General features: G+C 39.1%; 1 protein-coding gene across 1 annotated transcript in view; it reads right to left on the bottom strand.

The window, feature by feature from the left end:
* Positions 1-16,088, bottom strand: part of KCNK2 (potassium two pore domain channel subfamily K member 2) — a 193,860-nt gene extending 177,772 nt beyond the window's left edge. Inside the window, exon 1 of the mRNA XM_019428271.2 lies at positions 15,670-16,088. Coding sequence (XP_019283816.1) covers positions 15,670-15,703 — 34 coding nt within the window. The 5' untranslated portion in view covers positions 15,704-16,088. The remainder of the gene's footprint in view (positions 1-15,669) is intronic.
* Positions 16,089-16,394: the final 306 nt, after the last annotated feature.

The following is a 16,394-nucleotide window of genomic DNA, read 5'->3' as shown; positions in this document are numbered from 1 at the left end:
CTAATGTTTATACTAATTCAAGTGTTTGGAGTAGGAGAGGCAAATATGGAAGGAAGGAGAGAGTAGGGACCAAAAGAAGAACCAAAAGAGCAAATATTATACTGAAATGAAAGCCTTATGATAACCTGATTTACATAAAATTATGTTTGTGTGTATATGCATATTTTCTGATCTATGTAGGCAGTGTATTGCGTGTGCTTGTACAAGTACTTTATATGTACTAATTTAACCTTCATAGCAACCCCATGAGGTTCAAATTCTTATTATCCTCATTTAACAAAGGAGGAAACTAAGAGGTTAGAAAACGTTCCCAAAGTTATAGGAATATGTAGCTCCTGGCTTGGACTTAAAACCAGGCACTGTGACCCTGAAGCCTTGGCTCTTGACCGCTAGATGTTTTGGCTTGAGTGTCCAGGACGTATCACTAAGCTAAACACACAATTGCAATGTAATGTGTATAATATGATTTGATTTGGGGAAAACAATAAACTCCTATAGATACCTGGTTGTTTGAGCAAGAAGAAAGTTGTAGGTCTAATCTGTACGCTGTTTATTAGCTCTGGTAGGTAGGGATGGATAAAAAGACAATGGAGGGACAATTAACTTTGTTTTTATATTATCACTGAAACATACGACAAGCAGTCAGATAGTCTCCTAGTGAAAAAAAAAATAAAGAATAGCTGGGGTATTTTCTTTTTCTCATTTAGGGCTCTTCGATTTTTAAGTAACATTTATTTGTTCAGTGGGAGTTTTCAGACAGGAAAAGCTTTAATGAAGGAGGAGGTATTTAGCACACAGGTAAGATTTTGAGAGGTCAGAGGAATATTACGGAAAAAGCTTAGGGCAGAAAAACCACAAGTCATCTTCAAAACAGATTGCTTAGGAACCTCAGCTAGCACAAGCATTTTTGTATGAAGGCAGTGTTAATAAACCTGGAAGACTGCATACGTTTATATAGCCTTGAATGCCAGGATCAGGAACAAATTATTCTCTGTGCCCGTGGACTGGGCATCTGCAACCATGGACCTCTTAACGTTATGAACAGACGCTGTGAGAAGCTGACGCGGATGCTGTGTGGACACCAGATACAGCCCCAACCTTGGCTCCAGCCAGGGAGTCCTCTACCAAATACTGGCCCCATCGGGGATCGTTTTAGTCCTTGCGACTTGTCACCTCTGATCCACAGAGCGCACAGGGTGTCCAGACCGGGCTGTGCCTGGAGGAAGCACCTGCCCCATCATGTCCCTACACCTTCCTCGGGTACCTCACGTCACTGCTACTTTGCCAGAAAGAAGATAAATGTCTCCATCCACAAAGGAGCCACAGTTGCCTTTCTCCTGCTCGCTTCTTGGCAACAACTTTACTTCGCCCCCAGGTGGATTTTCCTGGCACTGGCTAGGGAAATTCCTGGAGCTGGGTATGCAGACTTGATGCTTCTCTTCTGTGTCTTACTGACAAGAACTCAAGGGCTGTAGTGTGTAGAGGGTGGGTGACAGCACAACAGGACATAGTGTAAAATTTAAGGGGACCTCTCTGGGTTCCGGCGTAACTGCTACAGTGACCAACTGTGGTGGCTTCGAGCAACTTCTCTCATCTACGTTTTATCAACAGAAAAAGTGTCTTGCAGACGAAAAATTGTTTTTAGAGATTTGAAATTGTTTTGTGCCACTCTAGAGGTCAATACAAATCTAGGATTTGGGTGTTTACTAAGGGACATTTGCTGATTGCTGGACTTTAGCTGTAATATATATACTTAGATGCCCCATCTGTTTATGACATGCCCAGGCTCACTAACTAGGGCACTCAACTATTGTCCACAATTGCTGTGGAGTCATTTAAAGTAAAATACTGTCGTGTCTTTCCACTCTCAAAATGCTTCAGTGTAACTCAGTTCAAACTATAAAATAATATTGAAGTGACATTCTTACGGCCAGGGGGCAGATATTAAAAGGTGATTCATTAAAGGGTCACTGAACTGACACGTTCAGTTATGCACAACTGGGTAATATCGCAGGAATTCTCTTTGTCAAATAAGGGTGCCCAGAAAGATGTCTTTGTAATACAGGGCTGGCTGGAGCCCAAAGAGTCCATGTATTTCTAAGAGTAAATTTCTTTCCTAATTTAACTGAACAGGAAAAAAAAAAATGCAACAACAAAAAACAAACTAAGCCTTGGAGAAAGCTCCTGAAATGCAAGATTGGTAACGTGAAAGGGATTTACACAGCTGTGTCACAGTCACGAGAGCTCCATTAAAACGGACTGCTCACATTTTAGGGTCACTTCCTTCAGTTTAAAAATCTGTAGGTTGTGGAAAGCCATGTGTAAACAACCATACTGTTCATACTTGGATATTATATAACTGAGCTCTTTTCCTTCATTCTTAGTAATTCTTTTATACTCATGTGACTTTACCCCATTGATAAAGCCATTTCTAGACTTACAGCCTCTGGGAAGGAAAGAAGAACAAAGAAGTCAATCACTGACTTCTGGGTGGCAAAAGCCAAAGTCCTTATATAAACATAAAGTTGGAAAACTCGTGACGTATGAAATGCAAGGTTTGTTCTGTTTTGTTTTGTTTTTCTGTTTCAGAGAACAGAAAGATTATTGGGGCTGGAACAAGAGAAAAAATCAAAGAGAGGACGAGAGATTAAATAGTCCTAAGTCCTTGGGAAGGGCCTGGCACATCCCCTTGATCTTACTTCCGCCAAGTCAGGCCGTGGGGGATGCACATCCGCAGACAGGTTTGGGGACACAAGAAGAGCCTGTGACCTGAAACCTGCTCTGGCAGACCTCAGTCAGGTTGTAGGTGTTTTTAAAGTGCACTACACCCTACTCACCATGGTAGCATTTGAGTGGCAATGGCCGCAAAAGGCGTCAGCCTGAAAGGGACTGAGACAACATCTGATTCCCTGCCGCCCCAGAGTGGTGCAAGGGAGCAGACACATTTTTCACGTCTCCTAAGAGGGGTTCAAAAATCGCCAAACACACTTGGCAAGGCCTGATGTTTAGGACAAGGAAGACACAGCCTGTGAGGACCCAGTAACCACTTGTGGCACAGCAAATGCTACCAACGCAGATGTCAAAATATCCATGTCAAGTACTTGGATCTCTGAAAGCACCCGAGCCTAGAAGCAAACCTGGGATTGGGAAAGATCCTGAGTGGACGGAAGAGGCTCTGAGGAAGAAGCCCCAAGTTCACCCAGGATGAAATTTCTACCAAGTAAAATGGAGAACTTGAAACAAAAGTGAAATTCCCTTTGTAGGAAAATTAAATGATATTTCTTAAACATTCAGGTTGAGAATAGGCTGAGAATCATACTTCGTATAACTCTCTGGAGCATAAGTGTTTCACTGTCCAAACACAGATGGCAGTTACTGCAAAGTTACAAAATATGTTCTTGATAGCCAATATCTAGCTATCATCTACCAATGAAAATATACATTCTGTGATTTTAAAAATAAATTTGGGTCACTTAAAACTAACAAAATGATTCAGGCTCGTCATCACTATTGAAGTGTGTTTGTTTATACTAGAAAGTTAGAGTTAGGCGGGCCAGAAGAATTCTAAAAGGAAATTAAAAGGTATACTCTATGAATGACAGTTTAATTGGAGATTCTTTTTTTTTTTTTTTCTAAGTAAGCCCTATGCCCAATGTGGGTCTCGAACAATCTCAAGATCACACTCTACCAACTGAGCTAGCCAGGCACCTATAATTGGAGATTCATTAATTCCAATAGTTTGTTTGAGTGTATGTAGTGGGATCAAACAATAAAGCATAAAGCACTTTTTTTTTTTTTTTTAGAATTCACACATCCAGATGAGTTCCAGCCTGAAATAATCACATTGGAAAATCATTGCGATCTAAAGGTATTAATGCTGAAAATAGTTTTGGAATCCCTCTTTTGAAGTTGGCTTCTGAGATGATATATGAGCCCCCACAAGAAAATAAGTGTTGTCACTAGGTTTTCACCAATTTACAAGCCACCTAAGAAAAGCAGCCTGAGAATCCTTGTAAGTCACACTTTATCTCTGATTATTAATAATTTTTCTAAGTTTGATACACTTATTCAATAAATCGGGTCTCAAGCGTTATTAACATTTCTTAGCAGAAAACCGTCCTTAGAGAATGCCCCCACTGAACATATCCCAAACATCACACTTCCAAAGGGCATCTAATAAAGTACCAATGATGGAAATGGTAGAAAATGATAGAAAATGCACACTCATTCAACAAGGGAGAAAAAGACAGTTAATACCATGAAATTTAACCAATAGATCTACGATAACTCATGTTGAATAAAATTCTCCTGGATTTTTTTCTTAATAAAGTATGGTAAGAAATTGTGGTCTCTTTTTTAAAACAAAGCAATAATGTCGTATCAAAGAAGAAAAGCATAAAAGAGGCAAACCAGCTGCTGTGTTCTCCATGCAGAATATTCAAGCGTACTGAGAAACAGAGACTACAAGAGACGACCTGCAACGTCTCTAAGAGAAATTTCTTTGACAATCTTCCCTCCCTGTTCCTCAAAAGGACGGTAGGACTGTATGCAGCATGTCTAAATGCTGCCTATTGTCAACTTCTAATCCCAACCATATAGGCAAATTGAAGTGTTCCAAAAGACAATTGGAAATATAATTTTATGACCCGAGCAGAGTGAGTTTTTAGTATTTGACAAATATGAATTCATCAGCACCGACCAATCAGGACAGATGCACCAACATATGAGCACTAGCCATTAACAACTGGGCATCTCAACTCAGTATCAGCCCTGCACGTGGGTGTTTCTCAAGGGGAGAAATAGCTCCTTTTTTACATAGAAATGGGGCTTTTTTTTTTTTTTTTTTTTGGTTTCTATAAGAGCACAGTAAGAAACACAGTCTTGCAACCCATCTTTTGGACTTTGTTTAAAAAAAAAAGTAAAAACAAACTGAAAGTAAGCAATTTTAATGTTTATTTATTTTTGAGACAGATAGCATGAGCAGGAGAGCAGGGGCCCCTAACTCTCCCTCTCTCTCTGATTTTGTTCTGACCTCCTCCAATTCACGGGCCCTGTAGCAGTCAAAGTGATCTTTTAAAACTGCAACTGAGCTGACAGCACAGATCCTGGAGCCTGCTTTGGATTCTCTCTCTCTCTCTCTCTCTCTCTCTCTCTCTGTCCCTTCCCGGCTCACACTCTGTCTCTACCTCAAAAATAAATAAACATTTAAAAAATTAAAAAAGAAAAGCTGCAACTTTGATCATGTCCCTCCCCTGCATAAAACTTTTCAAGAACTTTCTACCTCGTTTCTAATGCAAGATCAAGCCCTCAGCATGACTATATGTTCCTGAGTGATCGGCCCTGAATATTTTTCCAACCTCATTTTGAACCTCTCTCCCTTTCACTCATGGGCTTCCAGCCACACAGGACTGAGTTCTTCTCATCCTCTGGCTGGGTGCATACATGTTTCTACCTTCACCAGTTATTTCCTACTTAGCCCTCAATTTCAGCTTACCTGCCACTTTTAAATAGGCCTTCCCTGAATCTCCAGTTAATTGTTTCTTCCCATTATGATCTCCTGGATTTAAACATTTGATGGATTTCAGTTCATTGCAATTAGTATCCTGCTCAAATCATCCCATTTTTTTTAGCTAATAGTAGCCTTTTAAGATTGGTTCTATATCATGAACCAAAGACATAGCCCTATTAGTCCTGAGAGCTTCTTCACTGTATAAAATGTTTCACGTTTATCTTTTACATTTCTTTTTTTTTTTAATTTTTATTTAAAAAAATAAAGAGAGAGAGACAGAGTGTGAGTGGAGGCAGGAGCAGACAGAGAGAGGAAGACACAGAATCCAAAGCAGGCTCCAGACTCTGAGCTGTCAGCACAGAGCCCGACGCGGGGCTCAAACTCACAGACCGTGTGATCATGACCTGAGCTGAAGTCAGATGCTTAACCTACTGAGCCACCCAGGCACCCCTTGTTTTTATTTTTAAAGGTATAAACGCATTGACTGTTCTCTTAAAAGTCCTTCTTTTGGCTCCAAATACCATTTTCCCCTAGATCACCACCTATGGTGTGGCTCATTCTCACCTTCCTTTTTGTCTCTTCTTTCTCCATCTACCCCTTACAAATTGATCCTGCCAGTAATAAATGCTCAGCCCCTTCTCAACACATTACCTTACCACAACTTTCTCAGCTTTATCTATGGATTTAGCTAACAATTCTGAATTTTTATCTTCAACTCAAGAGTCGTATGTCCAGGGGCGCCTGGGTGGCGCAGTCGGTTAAGCGTCCGACTTCAGCCAGGTCACGATCTCGCGGTCCGTGAGTTCGAGCCCCGCGTCAGGCTCTGGGCTGATGGCTCGGAGCCTGGAGCCTGTTTCTGATTCTGTGTCTCCCTCTCTCTCTGCCCCTGCCCCGTTCATGCTCTGTCTCTCTCTGTCCCAAAAAATAAATAAAAAACGTTGAAAAAAAATTAAAAAAAAAAAAAAAAGAGTCGTATGTCCAATGACCTAATAGACATCTTTCACCTCCTTTGTTGAGTTCTACTATGTACAGTATTGTTCTAGGTACAGCAGTGAGTTAATGGGGAAAAAATTCTGCACCCAGGGAGCATTCAGGTTAGTTATGAAGGTTATATTCTAATGAGAAGTTTACATTATGATATTATTGAGACACTCTACATGAGTGTGTATTACATTGTTTTATTATTTTCCCCACAACTATACAACAATGTGTGCACACAATAATTTCTTTCACCACATCCGTGATAATGGACATTTACATTACCATGTTTTGCTATAAAGAAACATTGCAGTAAATACCCTTAGACATATGACATTATCCATCTACCCATGTGTAGAATGAACTAGGAGCAGAATTGCTAGGTCTGGGATTATGTACATCAGTAATATTCATAAACATTAAAAAGTGTTTTCCATAAAGGTTATATCAATTTTGACAGTCACCAGTAATTTATAAAAGCATCTGTTTTCTTACACCTTTGATAACATACATATCAAAATATTTCCCATATGATTTCCCAAATGTTTTCCCTTTCTCTTTGTGCATGTGAAATTGAGCTTCATTTTATATTTAATAGTGGTTTGTGTTGGGGCACATGGGTGGCTCAGTTGGTTAAGTGTCCGAACTTTGGTTTCGGCTCAGGTCACGATCTCACAAGTTTGTGAGTTCAAGCCCCACATCGGGCTCTGTTCGGACAACCCAGAGCGTGGAGCCTGCTTCTTTTTTTAAAGAAAAAAATTTTTTTTAATGTTTATTTATTTTTGAGACAGAGAGAGACAGAGCATGAACAGGGGAGGGGCAGAGAAAGAGGGAGACACAGAATCCGAAACAGGCTCCAGGCTCTGAGCAGTCAGCACAGAGCCCGACGCGGGGCTTGAACTCACGGACTGCGAGATCATGACCTGAGCTGAAGTCAGACACTTAACCGACTGAGCCACCCAGGCGCCCCGGAGCCTGCTTCTTAATCTGTGTCTCTCTGTCTCTTTGCACCAATTGTGCTCTGTCTCTCTTTCTCTATCACTCACAAAAATAAACATTAAAAAAAAAAAGAGTCACTTGTATTTACTTTATACTTTCTTTCCTGTGTGTGTGTTAGGCTTTTCTCTACTTGGTTGTTAGGCATATTCATGTTGGTTTGTAGGCCTTCTCTACAAATATCTTCATACACATATACAATCTCTTTGTCCATGATATAACATATATCTATATACTAGCAATGAAAATTAGAAACAAATTTTTTGAAGTATCATTTACAATAGCTCCAAAAAACGAAATGCCCAAGTATGAATCTAACAAAATTGTGCACAGTCTATATGACACAAACTATAATACGGAGGATAGAAACGAAGCCAAGCTAAATAGATTATATGGCTCAAATAGTAGGAAGATACCAACTTTACCCAAATTTATCTGTAGGTTTAACACTTAGCCCAATTGAAATCCCAGCAGGGTTTTTGTAGATATTGCCAAGCTGATTATTTATTTATTCGTTTGTTTGTTTACTTATTTACTTATGATTTTATTTTATTCTTGAGTGACAGATCATATGTGGACAGGGGAGGGTCAAAGGGAGAGGGAGAGAATCTTAAGCAGGCTCCACACCCAGCTCAGGGCCCAACATGGAGCCCAACGCCAGGTTTGATCCCACAACTGTGAGATCGTGACCTGAGCCGAAATCAAGAGTTGGATGCTTAACTCTGATGCTTAACACCTGGGCGCTCCAAGCTGATTTTAAGTTGTATATTGAAAAGCAAAGTCTGTAGAAAAACGCTGAGAAAGGACAGATTTAGAGGAACTCACACATGATTTCGTAATGTACTGTGAAGTATGGTATTAGTGAAAGTATGCATACATAAACTAATGGGACAAAATAGAGAGTCCAGAAATAAGCTTACAAAAATATAGTGTACTGACTTTAAAAAAAAAAAAATGTTGGGGCGCCTGGGTGGCTCAGTCGGTTAAGCGGCCGACTTCGGCTCAGGTCAAGATCTCGTGGTCCGTGAGTTCGAGCCCCGCATCGGGCTCTGTGCTGACAGCTCAGAGCCTGGAGCCTGTTTCAGATTCTGTGTCTCCCTCTCTCTGACCCTCCCCCGTTCATGCCCTGTCTCTCCCTGTCTCAAAAATAAATAAAACGTTAAAAAAAATTTTTTTTAAATAAAAAAAATGTTTATTTACTTTTGAGAGAAAGGGGGGGGGGGGCTTGAGCGGGGGAGGGGCACAGAGAGGGAGACCCAGAATTTGAAGCAGCCTCCAGGCTCTGAGCTGTCAGCACAGAGCCTGACAAGGGGCTCGAACTCAAACTCACAGACTGCAAGATAATGACCTAAGCCTAAGTCAGATGCTTAACCGACTGAACCACCCAGGCGCCCCTGAGCAGTTTTTAAAATCTACTTTATTATTATTATTTTTTTTTAAGTTTATTTCTTTATTTTGAGAGAGAGAGAGAGAGAGAGTGAGCGCACATGAGTGGAGGACGGGCAGAAAGAGAGGGAGAGAGAGAATCCCAAGCAGTTTTCCTGCTGTCAGCACAGAGCCTGACGCAGGGCTCAACCTCACAAACCAAGAGATCATGACCTGAGCTGAAATCAAGAGTCAGACGCATGGCCACTGAGCCAACCAGGTGCTCCTACTGAACTGACTTTTAACACACAAGTACAAATACAATTCTATGAATAAAAGATAGTCTTTTCCATGAATAGCACTGAAACAATTAGACATTTGCGTGCAAAATACACATACATGCCTCCATCCATACCCCTTACTTTATAAAAAATATTAACTGAAAGTGGACCCAGGGCCTAAATGTAAAACATAAAATTACCATCTTATGAAAAAAGAAAACACAAGAGAAAATATTCATGAATTACTTTAGAAAAAGAATCATTAGATACAACACTAAGGACTTGACCCATAAGAGAAAAAAAAATGAATCTGTTGACCTTGTCATAACTAAAACCTTTTTCTCTATAAGAAATTGTTAAGAAAATGAAAGGCAGAGTGTGGAAAATATCTTCAAATCATAAATCGAACAAAGAATTTATACCCATATATTAAAAAGAAGTCTCAAACCCCAAAATAAGAAAACAAATGTCCAGTAAAAAATGGACAAAAGATTTGAATGCTTGTCACCAAGCAGGACATTCAGATCACAAGCATATGAAAAGATGCTCAATGTCCTAAAACACAAGGAGATGCCATTACACATTTATTAGAATGGCTAACAAATGAACACAAACAAACAAGCTGACAATACCAAGTGCTGACAAGGAGGCAGAGTAACTACGAATCTCATGTGTTGCTAGAAGGAATGCAAAATGGTAAAGTCACTCTGGAAAACAGTTTAGGAGTTTCTTCTAGTTAAATGTACATTTACCATATGCTCTGCAACCCCACACCTATTCATTTACCCTAGAGAAATGGAAACTTACATGCACACAAAACCTGTGTTTCAAACATATTACATGTAGAGCAACATTGCTCATAATCACCCAAAACTGGAAACCGCCTGAGTGTTCTTCATGGTTGAATAAATCAACAAACTGCTACAATAAAATAATGCTCAGCAATAAAGAGAAAAAAAAATATTGCTAAACACTACAACACAGATGCATCACAAATGTATTCTGCTAAGTGAAAGACACCAGACTCAAAAGGTTGCAAGCTATATGATTTCACTTATATCACATTCTGGAAAAGGCAAAACTATAGAGACAACAAATAAGTGGTCCCAGGACCTAGACGTGGAGAGAGCCAAAGCATAAGAGACTGTTAAAAACTGAGAACAAACTGAGGGTTGATGGGGGGTGGGAGGGAGGGGAGGGTGGGGGATGGGTATTGAGGAGGGCACCTTTTGGGATGAGCACTGGGTGTTGTATGGAAACCAATTTGACAATAAACTTCATATATTAAAAAAAATAATAAATAAATAAATAAATAAATAAATAAATAAATAAAAAAGAATATTTTGGGGGTGAAAGAGCTGTTCTTTATCTTGATTCTGGTGGTGGTTACATGACTATACATTTGTCAAAACTCACAGAACTACACACACAAAAATTAGTGAATTTTACTTTACATGGATTTTTAAATAATTTCAAAAATATATACAACCCACAAATCTGTGTTCAGAGAGCAGGCTGCCTCATCCTGAAGGAGTGAGAATCCTTTCTCAAAAATAAAACAAATCTTAAAAACAGGAAGGGAAAGAAGCAAGAACTTTTTCAGGACTACACTACTCAGAACTCGAAATTGTCAAGGTGTGAAAAGAAACTGGTGGCTTTTGCACACGACCGTCTGTTTGATTCATCTTGACCTCTCACCTCAGGTTTCAGGGAGGAGAGACGCAATAAAAAAACTTCCATGCTGTTCTGCCATCTTGGCCCCTCCTCACCTTGGGTTTCCAAAGGAGGAAAACAGCACGACGGAAACAAAAACCTTTGGCATCATACCATGTAATGACCCGTAATCACACCTCTATTAGGTCGGCTGCACTTCATCTAACTTAGAGGACGTCTCTCTCACAGGAGGAAGGAATAATCAGGATAATAGTGTCTGAGCAACGCTCACCCAGAACAAGGGCTTCTCTAAGCTCCGTTCTATTCAGTTCAAATGCGTCAAAGCTCTCTACTCTACAATTTCTTCTTTAAGCCTACATTTTCATGAAATAGCACCAACCAGAAGTACTGTGCAGAACTTGTGGCAATGTTAACCTTTTAAGTGAAAAGAAATTAGGAACCAGGCTGGAAGAGTATTGCAACAGATGAAGCTACGAATGTGAAAAAAAACCCAACACGTTGCATTTCAGAAACACTTAGTGGTTAACTTGTGTGAGATAGTCGGACCCCGCTGCTATATAGTTTTCTGTTTTCCTCTTGTACCTATAAATGGTGGTTCCTGTTGGCTAAAGTCTTCAGTTATACCCGGGAAGACATCTGCTTACTAGGCTCAAATCAACAGATATAACTATGCCCAGAGTTTTGAAATCTATACCTATAAGATGTAGTTTACCAGCCTTTGAGGAACCATGGAGCAGAGTTTTACCTGACGTCACTTCGTTAATTGGTTTTACCAATTATAATGGTATATAATGATATATACCAATATCTTTAAATAATCAAATGTCTTAGGACTTCCCTAATGTTGCATCAATTCTTGATTGAGGCCTCAGAATTCTACATAATAAATCCAGACGATTCTACCCTGAAAAAGCGTTCATGCACATGACATCAAAAAACCCTCTAATTCTTAAGAGAATTTCCAATAATATATACAATACAATTGTCCGGATCCATATCATTTCAGCCAAGGAAGGTTGCCAAGAGCTCAGCTGTGGCCTTGACTCCTTTGTAAAATAGAAAGTTTAAATGGGTAAATATAAATATCTTCACTCTCTTGAAATACCTAATGTATATTAGTAGCGGGCAAGACAGAGAAATCTAGACATTCAGGCTTTTCTGCACACCTGACTGAGGTTGAACCTAGTTGCACTGTATCTGTTTTGTGTGTGTTCCTGGTTGGTTGGTGACTGCGGAAGGCACAATACAAGGTAAGTGTTAATTATTGCTCAAGTTTAAGGCTCCTATTACAGCATGAAAGAAGCAGGTGAGTCACATATTTCTGGATAAAAATCAGATTGTCATAAAACCATTAGACAAATTATGCTAGACTCAGAGTCTCATTTCTGCATCTTCAACATTCTCCATAGACTATTTTGCTTAATTCTGCTTTTTATTCATATTATACAGCAGATGAAGTAAATGTAGCATCCCTTTCTATTTCAAGGGTGAGAACAAATAAAATAATATATGTGGAAATGTCTTGAAAGGACAATGACACTATATAGATACAAGATAATATTTTCCTTGATAGCCACTGCTGATACTCTCCCAGATACATAGTAAGTTTCCATATAGTAAATCTGACAGCTAGATTGTTATTTCATATCTGTGATGTGTAAAACATTGCTTAAGCCAGTTTAAGCAGTAGTATAAGAATGATGGTCCTGGGAAGTGCTGTGCGCATGTAACAAATGAACACAATAAATTAAATTATCAAAATACACCGTCCACATAAAAATTTGGCTTTTGCAGGAACTATAGAAATGTGATAGAAAATATCTTGAAGATGAAAAAATTTTCAGTCCTTAAACTCTCAGAAAACCATTTCTGCTGAGAATGATTTTGCTGATTATAGTGGGTTTCCTAAGATGATTAGACACAGATGGAAGAGGAAATGAATAGTGATAGCCAATCCAGTGTTTCCACTGTATTAATCACTGAGACAGTAGAATGGTCAAGTTGATTTTTACCACCTCATACATCTAAAACATCTAAAAAAAATTAATAATTTTCAATTCATAGATTCTGATTGCCTTACTCATTCTTTCACCACACTAGTAGTAGCTCTGTTTAATAATTTTTCTTGGGGCACCTGGGTGGCTCAGTCGGTTGAGCGTCCGACTTCAGCTCAGGTCACGATCTCACGGTCCGTGAGTTCGAGCCCGGCGTCGGGCTCTGGGCTGATGGCTCAGAGCCTGGAGCCTGCTTCCCATTCTGTGTCTCCCTCTCTCTCTGCCCCTCCCCCGTTCATGCTCTGTCTCTCTCTGTCTCAAAAATAAATAAACGTTAAAAAAAATAATTTTTCTTATATTAGGACCCCATGAAGTGAAGAACAGATATTTCTATTGAGTCACATCTTTGGGTAGCATTTAGCACAACTGAGGAATTCAGATTATTTTCAACAGCTAGAATTACTAGAACTACATAGTCAGAAAGGTCCCCAAAGTTCATACAGCTTAGCCATTTTTTTGTACGCTTGCTATAGGCCAAGCCATGAGCACAGATTATCTCATTTAATCTTTATAGTAGTAATTCTAAGAGGGAAGAATTAACTCCATATTATATATAAGGAATCAGAAACTTAGAGTTTAAGTAAATTTCTCAAGGTCACACAGTTTATAAGTAGTGGATCTGGAACTCTAATAAACATTTGTCTGACTCAAAATACTTGCATCCCCCCTCCATTTTGAATCTCCTTGTCTATATCATATCACCAGTAACAGGGAGGTCATTTCTCTTGATACAGCAAATCTTGAACAGTTCTGGCTGTAAATCTTTCTGATGTCAAATAACTAACTAGAAAAAAATTAATGTGCCATAAAAATTCAAGTTATCATTTGTCATCCGTAACTGTATTCTGAGCTTGCTGGAGGGTGGAGGGGCTCTAAACCTACATTTTCCTTTTGAAGGTAATCCTCAAAATCTTAATCATTCTACCATACATTATGGACTTGGCTTTCGTTAAATAACCAGACCCCTTAGGACTTCTCTAATGTTGCATCATTTCTTGATTGAGGTCCCAGAATTCTACTTGATCAATCCAGATGATTTTACCCTGAAAAAAGTGTAAGAGAACTTCCAAATGATTCCTGTAGGATATCTTATTCTAATTAGAATTATATTCTGATAGATCTGCATGTACAAATTACATGTAAGATACACCTTTAAGTAGGAGACAGAACTGAACTGTTAATGGGATAATTTAAGCTTATCCAAATGTTACATATGATTATCCCAAGAATTTACCTTGATGATAATTCTTGCTAAGTTACAGTTCCTGTCAGTTCCTACCCAAATGATCCCACCACCACTTCTAATAAGATGTGGTAAAATCACCCGTACAGCATTCCTGTTACATGTACTAGCAGAAGGACATGTGTTCAGTTTCACAAGTATCTATGGCAGGTGACCTAGAACAGAATTTGAGTACCAGAACAGCGTTTTCTGGCCTCACAGGAGATAGAGATAGCACCTCTAATAAATCTGCCTTACCTCTCCGGCTCTCTCCCACTCAGTGCCTTTCTCTGTATTTTTGCTTCTCTCCTGTCACTCTAGGAACACTCGGTTTGACTCCAAGAGTCTCTTCATCCACTTGCTTCTCAGTTTATTTTCATGATCCTTACACCTAAAAAAACGATCTCCCCCATTTGGGGGCTTGGCCAGTGGTTTAGCTTACCCACCAATCTTCAGCAGAGGGGGCTCCAAAATAGCTAATTACAAGTTCCCATGCTACAAAGTAACACCTGGAAATTACGTACTGATTGGAAATTAGCTGATATTTTGTATAGTGAGTTGCTCCAAAAACTTTCTATGTCTTCAAATAAACAATGAGTTGAACAAACTCATTGTATTCAAAAGAGAAACAACCAAGAATAGCAATCAATTAGAAATTTGATTTTTAAAGAAATTCCTTAGTGAAAATGGTAATGCAATGTAACCTCATTATTATGCAGTTCCTTGTTAAACAGAATTCAATCATATTCGTGGATAAGTTAATAAATTGGAATCCTGATATGAAATGATTACTATACAATCAAGACATTTGTCCTATTACCCAACACCAGCATATATTGCACATTCAAAAACTGTTAAGTATGTGCTCTGCCGGGCACTGAAGAACGACTTAGCTGTATTTATGTTTACACAGGGTTAGGGTGTCGATGAACTTGATTCACATTTCCAAGACCACAACACTGCTCCCATGGAGTGAGAAATCTTATATAGAGACATCTAAACGATATTCACACAAAACTTCGAACTGAATAAATATGGAAATGTAAGAAGAAAAAAGTGTCTTAGTTCCCAAGTTTGAGTGTAAACTATCATAGTTTTTCTTCCCCATTTCCCTAGTAAACCTCTTCCCTAGTAAACAAATAAGATTCACTGAGAAAATAACTAATATTCCAAGTAAATTGTATATAACATGGGTCAATCTATATCTGGAAATATTGATTACAGGATTAGCCATAACATGAAACCTAAGCAAAGACAGTTTAAATGACCAGAGTCCAAACGTAATGGAATGTGTAGGTACTTATGTTCATCAACTTTGCATTGCCAGAGTTAATACATCACACAATAAAAGCCTGATATAACATGCCTATTATGTAAAACATGTCCACATGAGCATGCAGTTTATTTCAGTGTTGCAAGGTCATGGAAAAAATTCCAGTAACTAACCCTCTGTTGGAACCACCCAATGAGTTTAATTATAGACTTGTCTATGAAGACTCCCTACATCAAACACTTGCTTGGAAATCTACTCCACATACTCTAGAAAATTTAAAAACAAACGAGATACTTGATTATTGCTGAGATACTCACAGTAGAAGTTCCTTTTTGCTTGCGGGTTCATCATTTGGGGATGTTCTCATCAGGAGTCATCATGCTTTTGATCTTTAATGCCGTTCTTCCACCAAGGTTTCTCATCCGTAATTTCCAAAACAGAGTCACTTGTACTAACAAGCCATCGTCCCATACTGTTTCCTTTCTTGTGTGAATGTTACCCTGTAGATCAATTTCCTGTCCAAAAACACTCCAAAATGAACAAACGCTGCAAGTGAAACGTGCTACTCAAATACTCTGTTTTCGCAGTTTGGTTCAGGAAGAAACTCCCTGATTGAAATGAGGAACTATATCCCAGTTGTTCCAGGGAGCTTAGAAGACAGACGTTTCTGCCCTATGAAGGAGCATATTAAAATTGCCAGCGTCGTGTATTCTCACTAGTCTGTGGCTTGAGGACTATTGCACACGAAGCATCCATGTACTATGTGCAGCCTACAGACCCTCCCAATTGCCACGGTAACAATATCCCAACTATATTTTAAAATCAGGCTTAGTATGCTTTGAAGTACATAATGTTTTCCATTCCTGAAAGGACAAAGAGATCTACATTGTCAAAGTTTATTTTTAAGCTCATGTGCTTGCTAAGTGCAGTGGCAAACAGGCTTTCCGTGCCTGTGGTACCATTGCTGGAACTTATTAATGCAAACAGATGAATCGTTGGCTTGCTTCCACGTAGGCTTTTCTTTCTTCCTTTCTTTTTAACC

The sequence above is a fragment of the Panthera pardus genome, unplaced genomic scaffold (genome assembly GCF_024362965.1).
Source record: "Panthera pardus isolate Hobbes unplaced genomic scaffold, ASM2436296v1 HiC_scaffold_21, whole genome shotgun sequence".
NCBI lineage: Eukaryota > Metazoa > Chordata > Mammalia > Carnivora > Felidae > Panthera > Panthera pardus.
The sequence above is the reverse complement of the archived record's forward strand: the minus strand, read 5'-3'. Positions and strand labels throughout refer to the sequence as shown.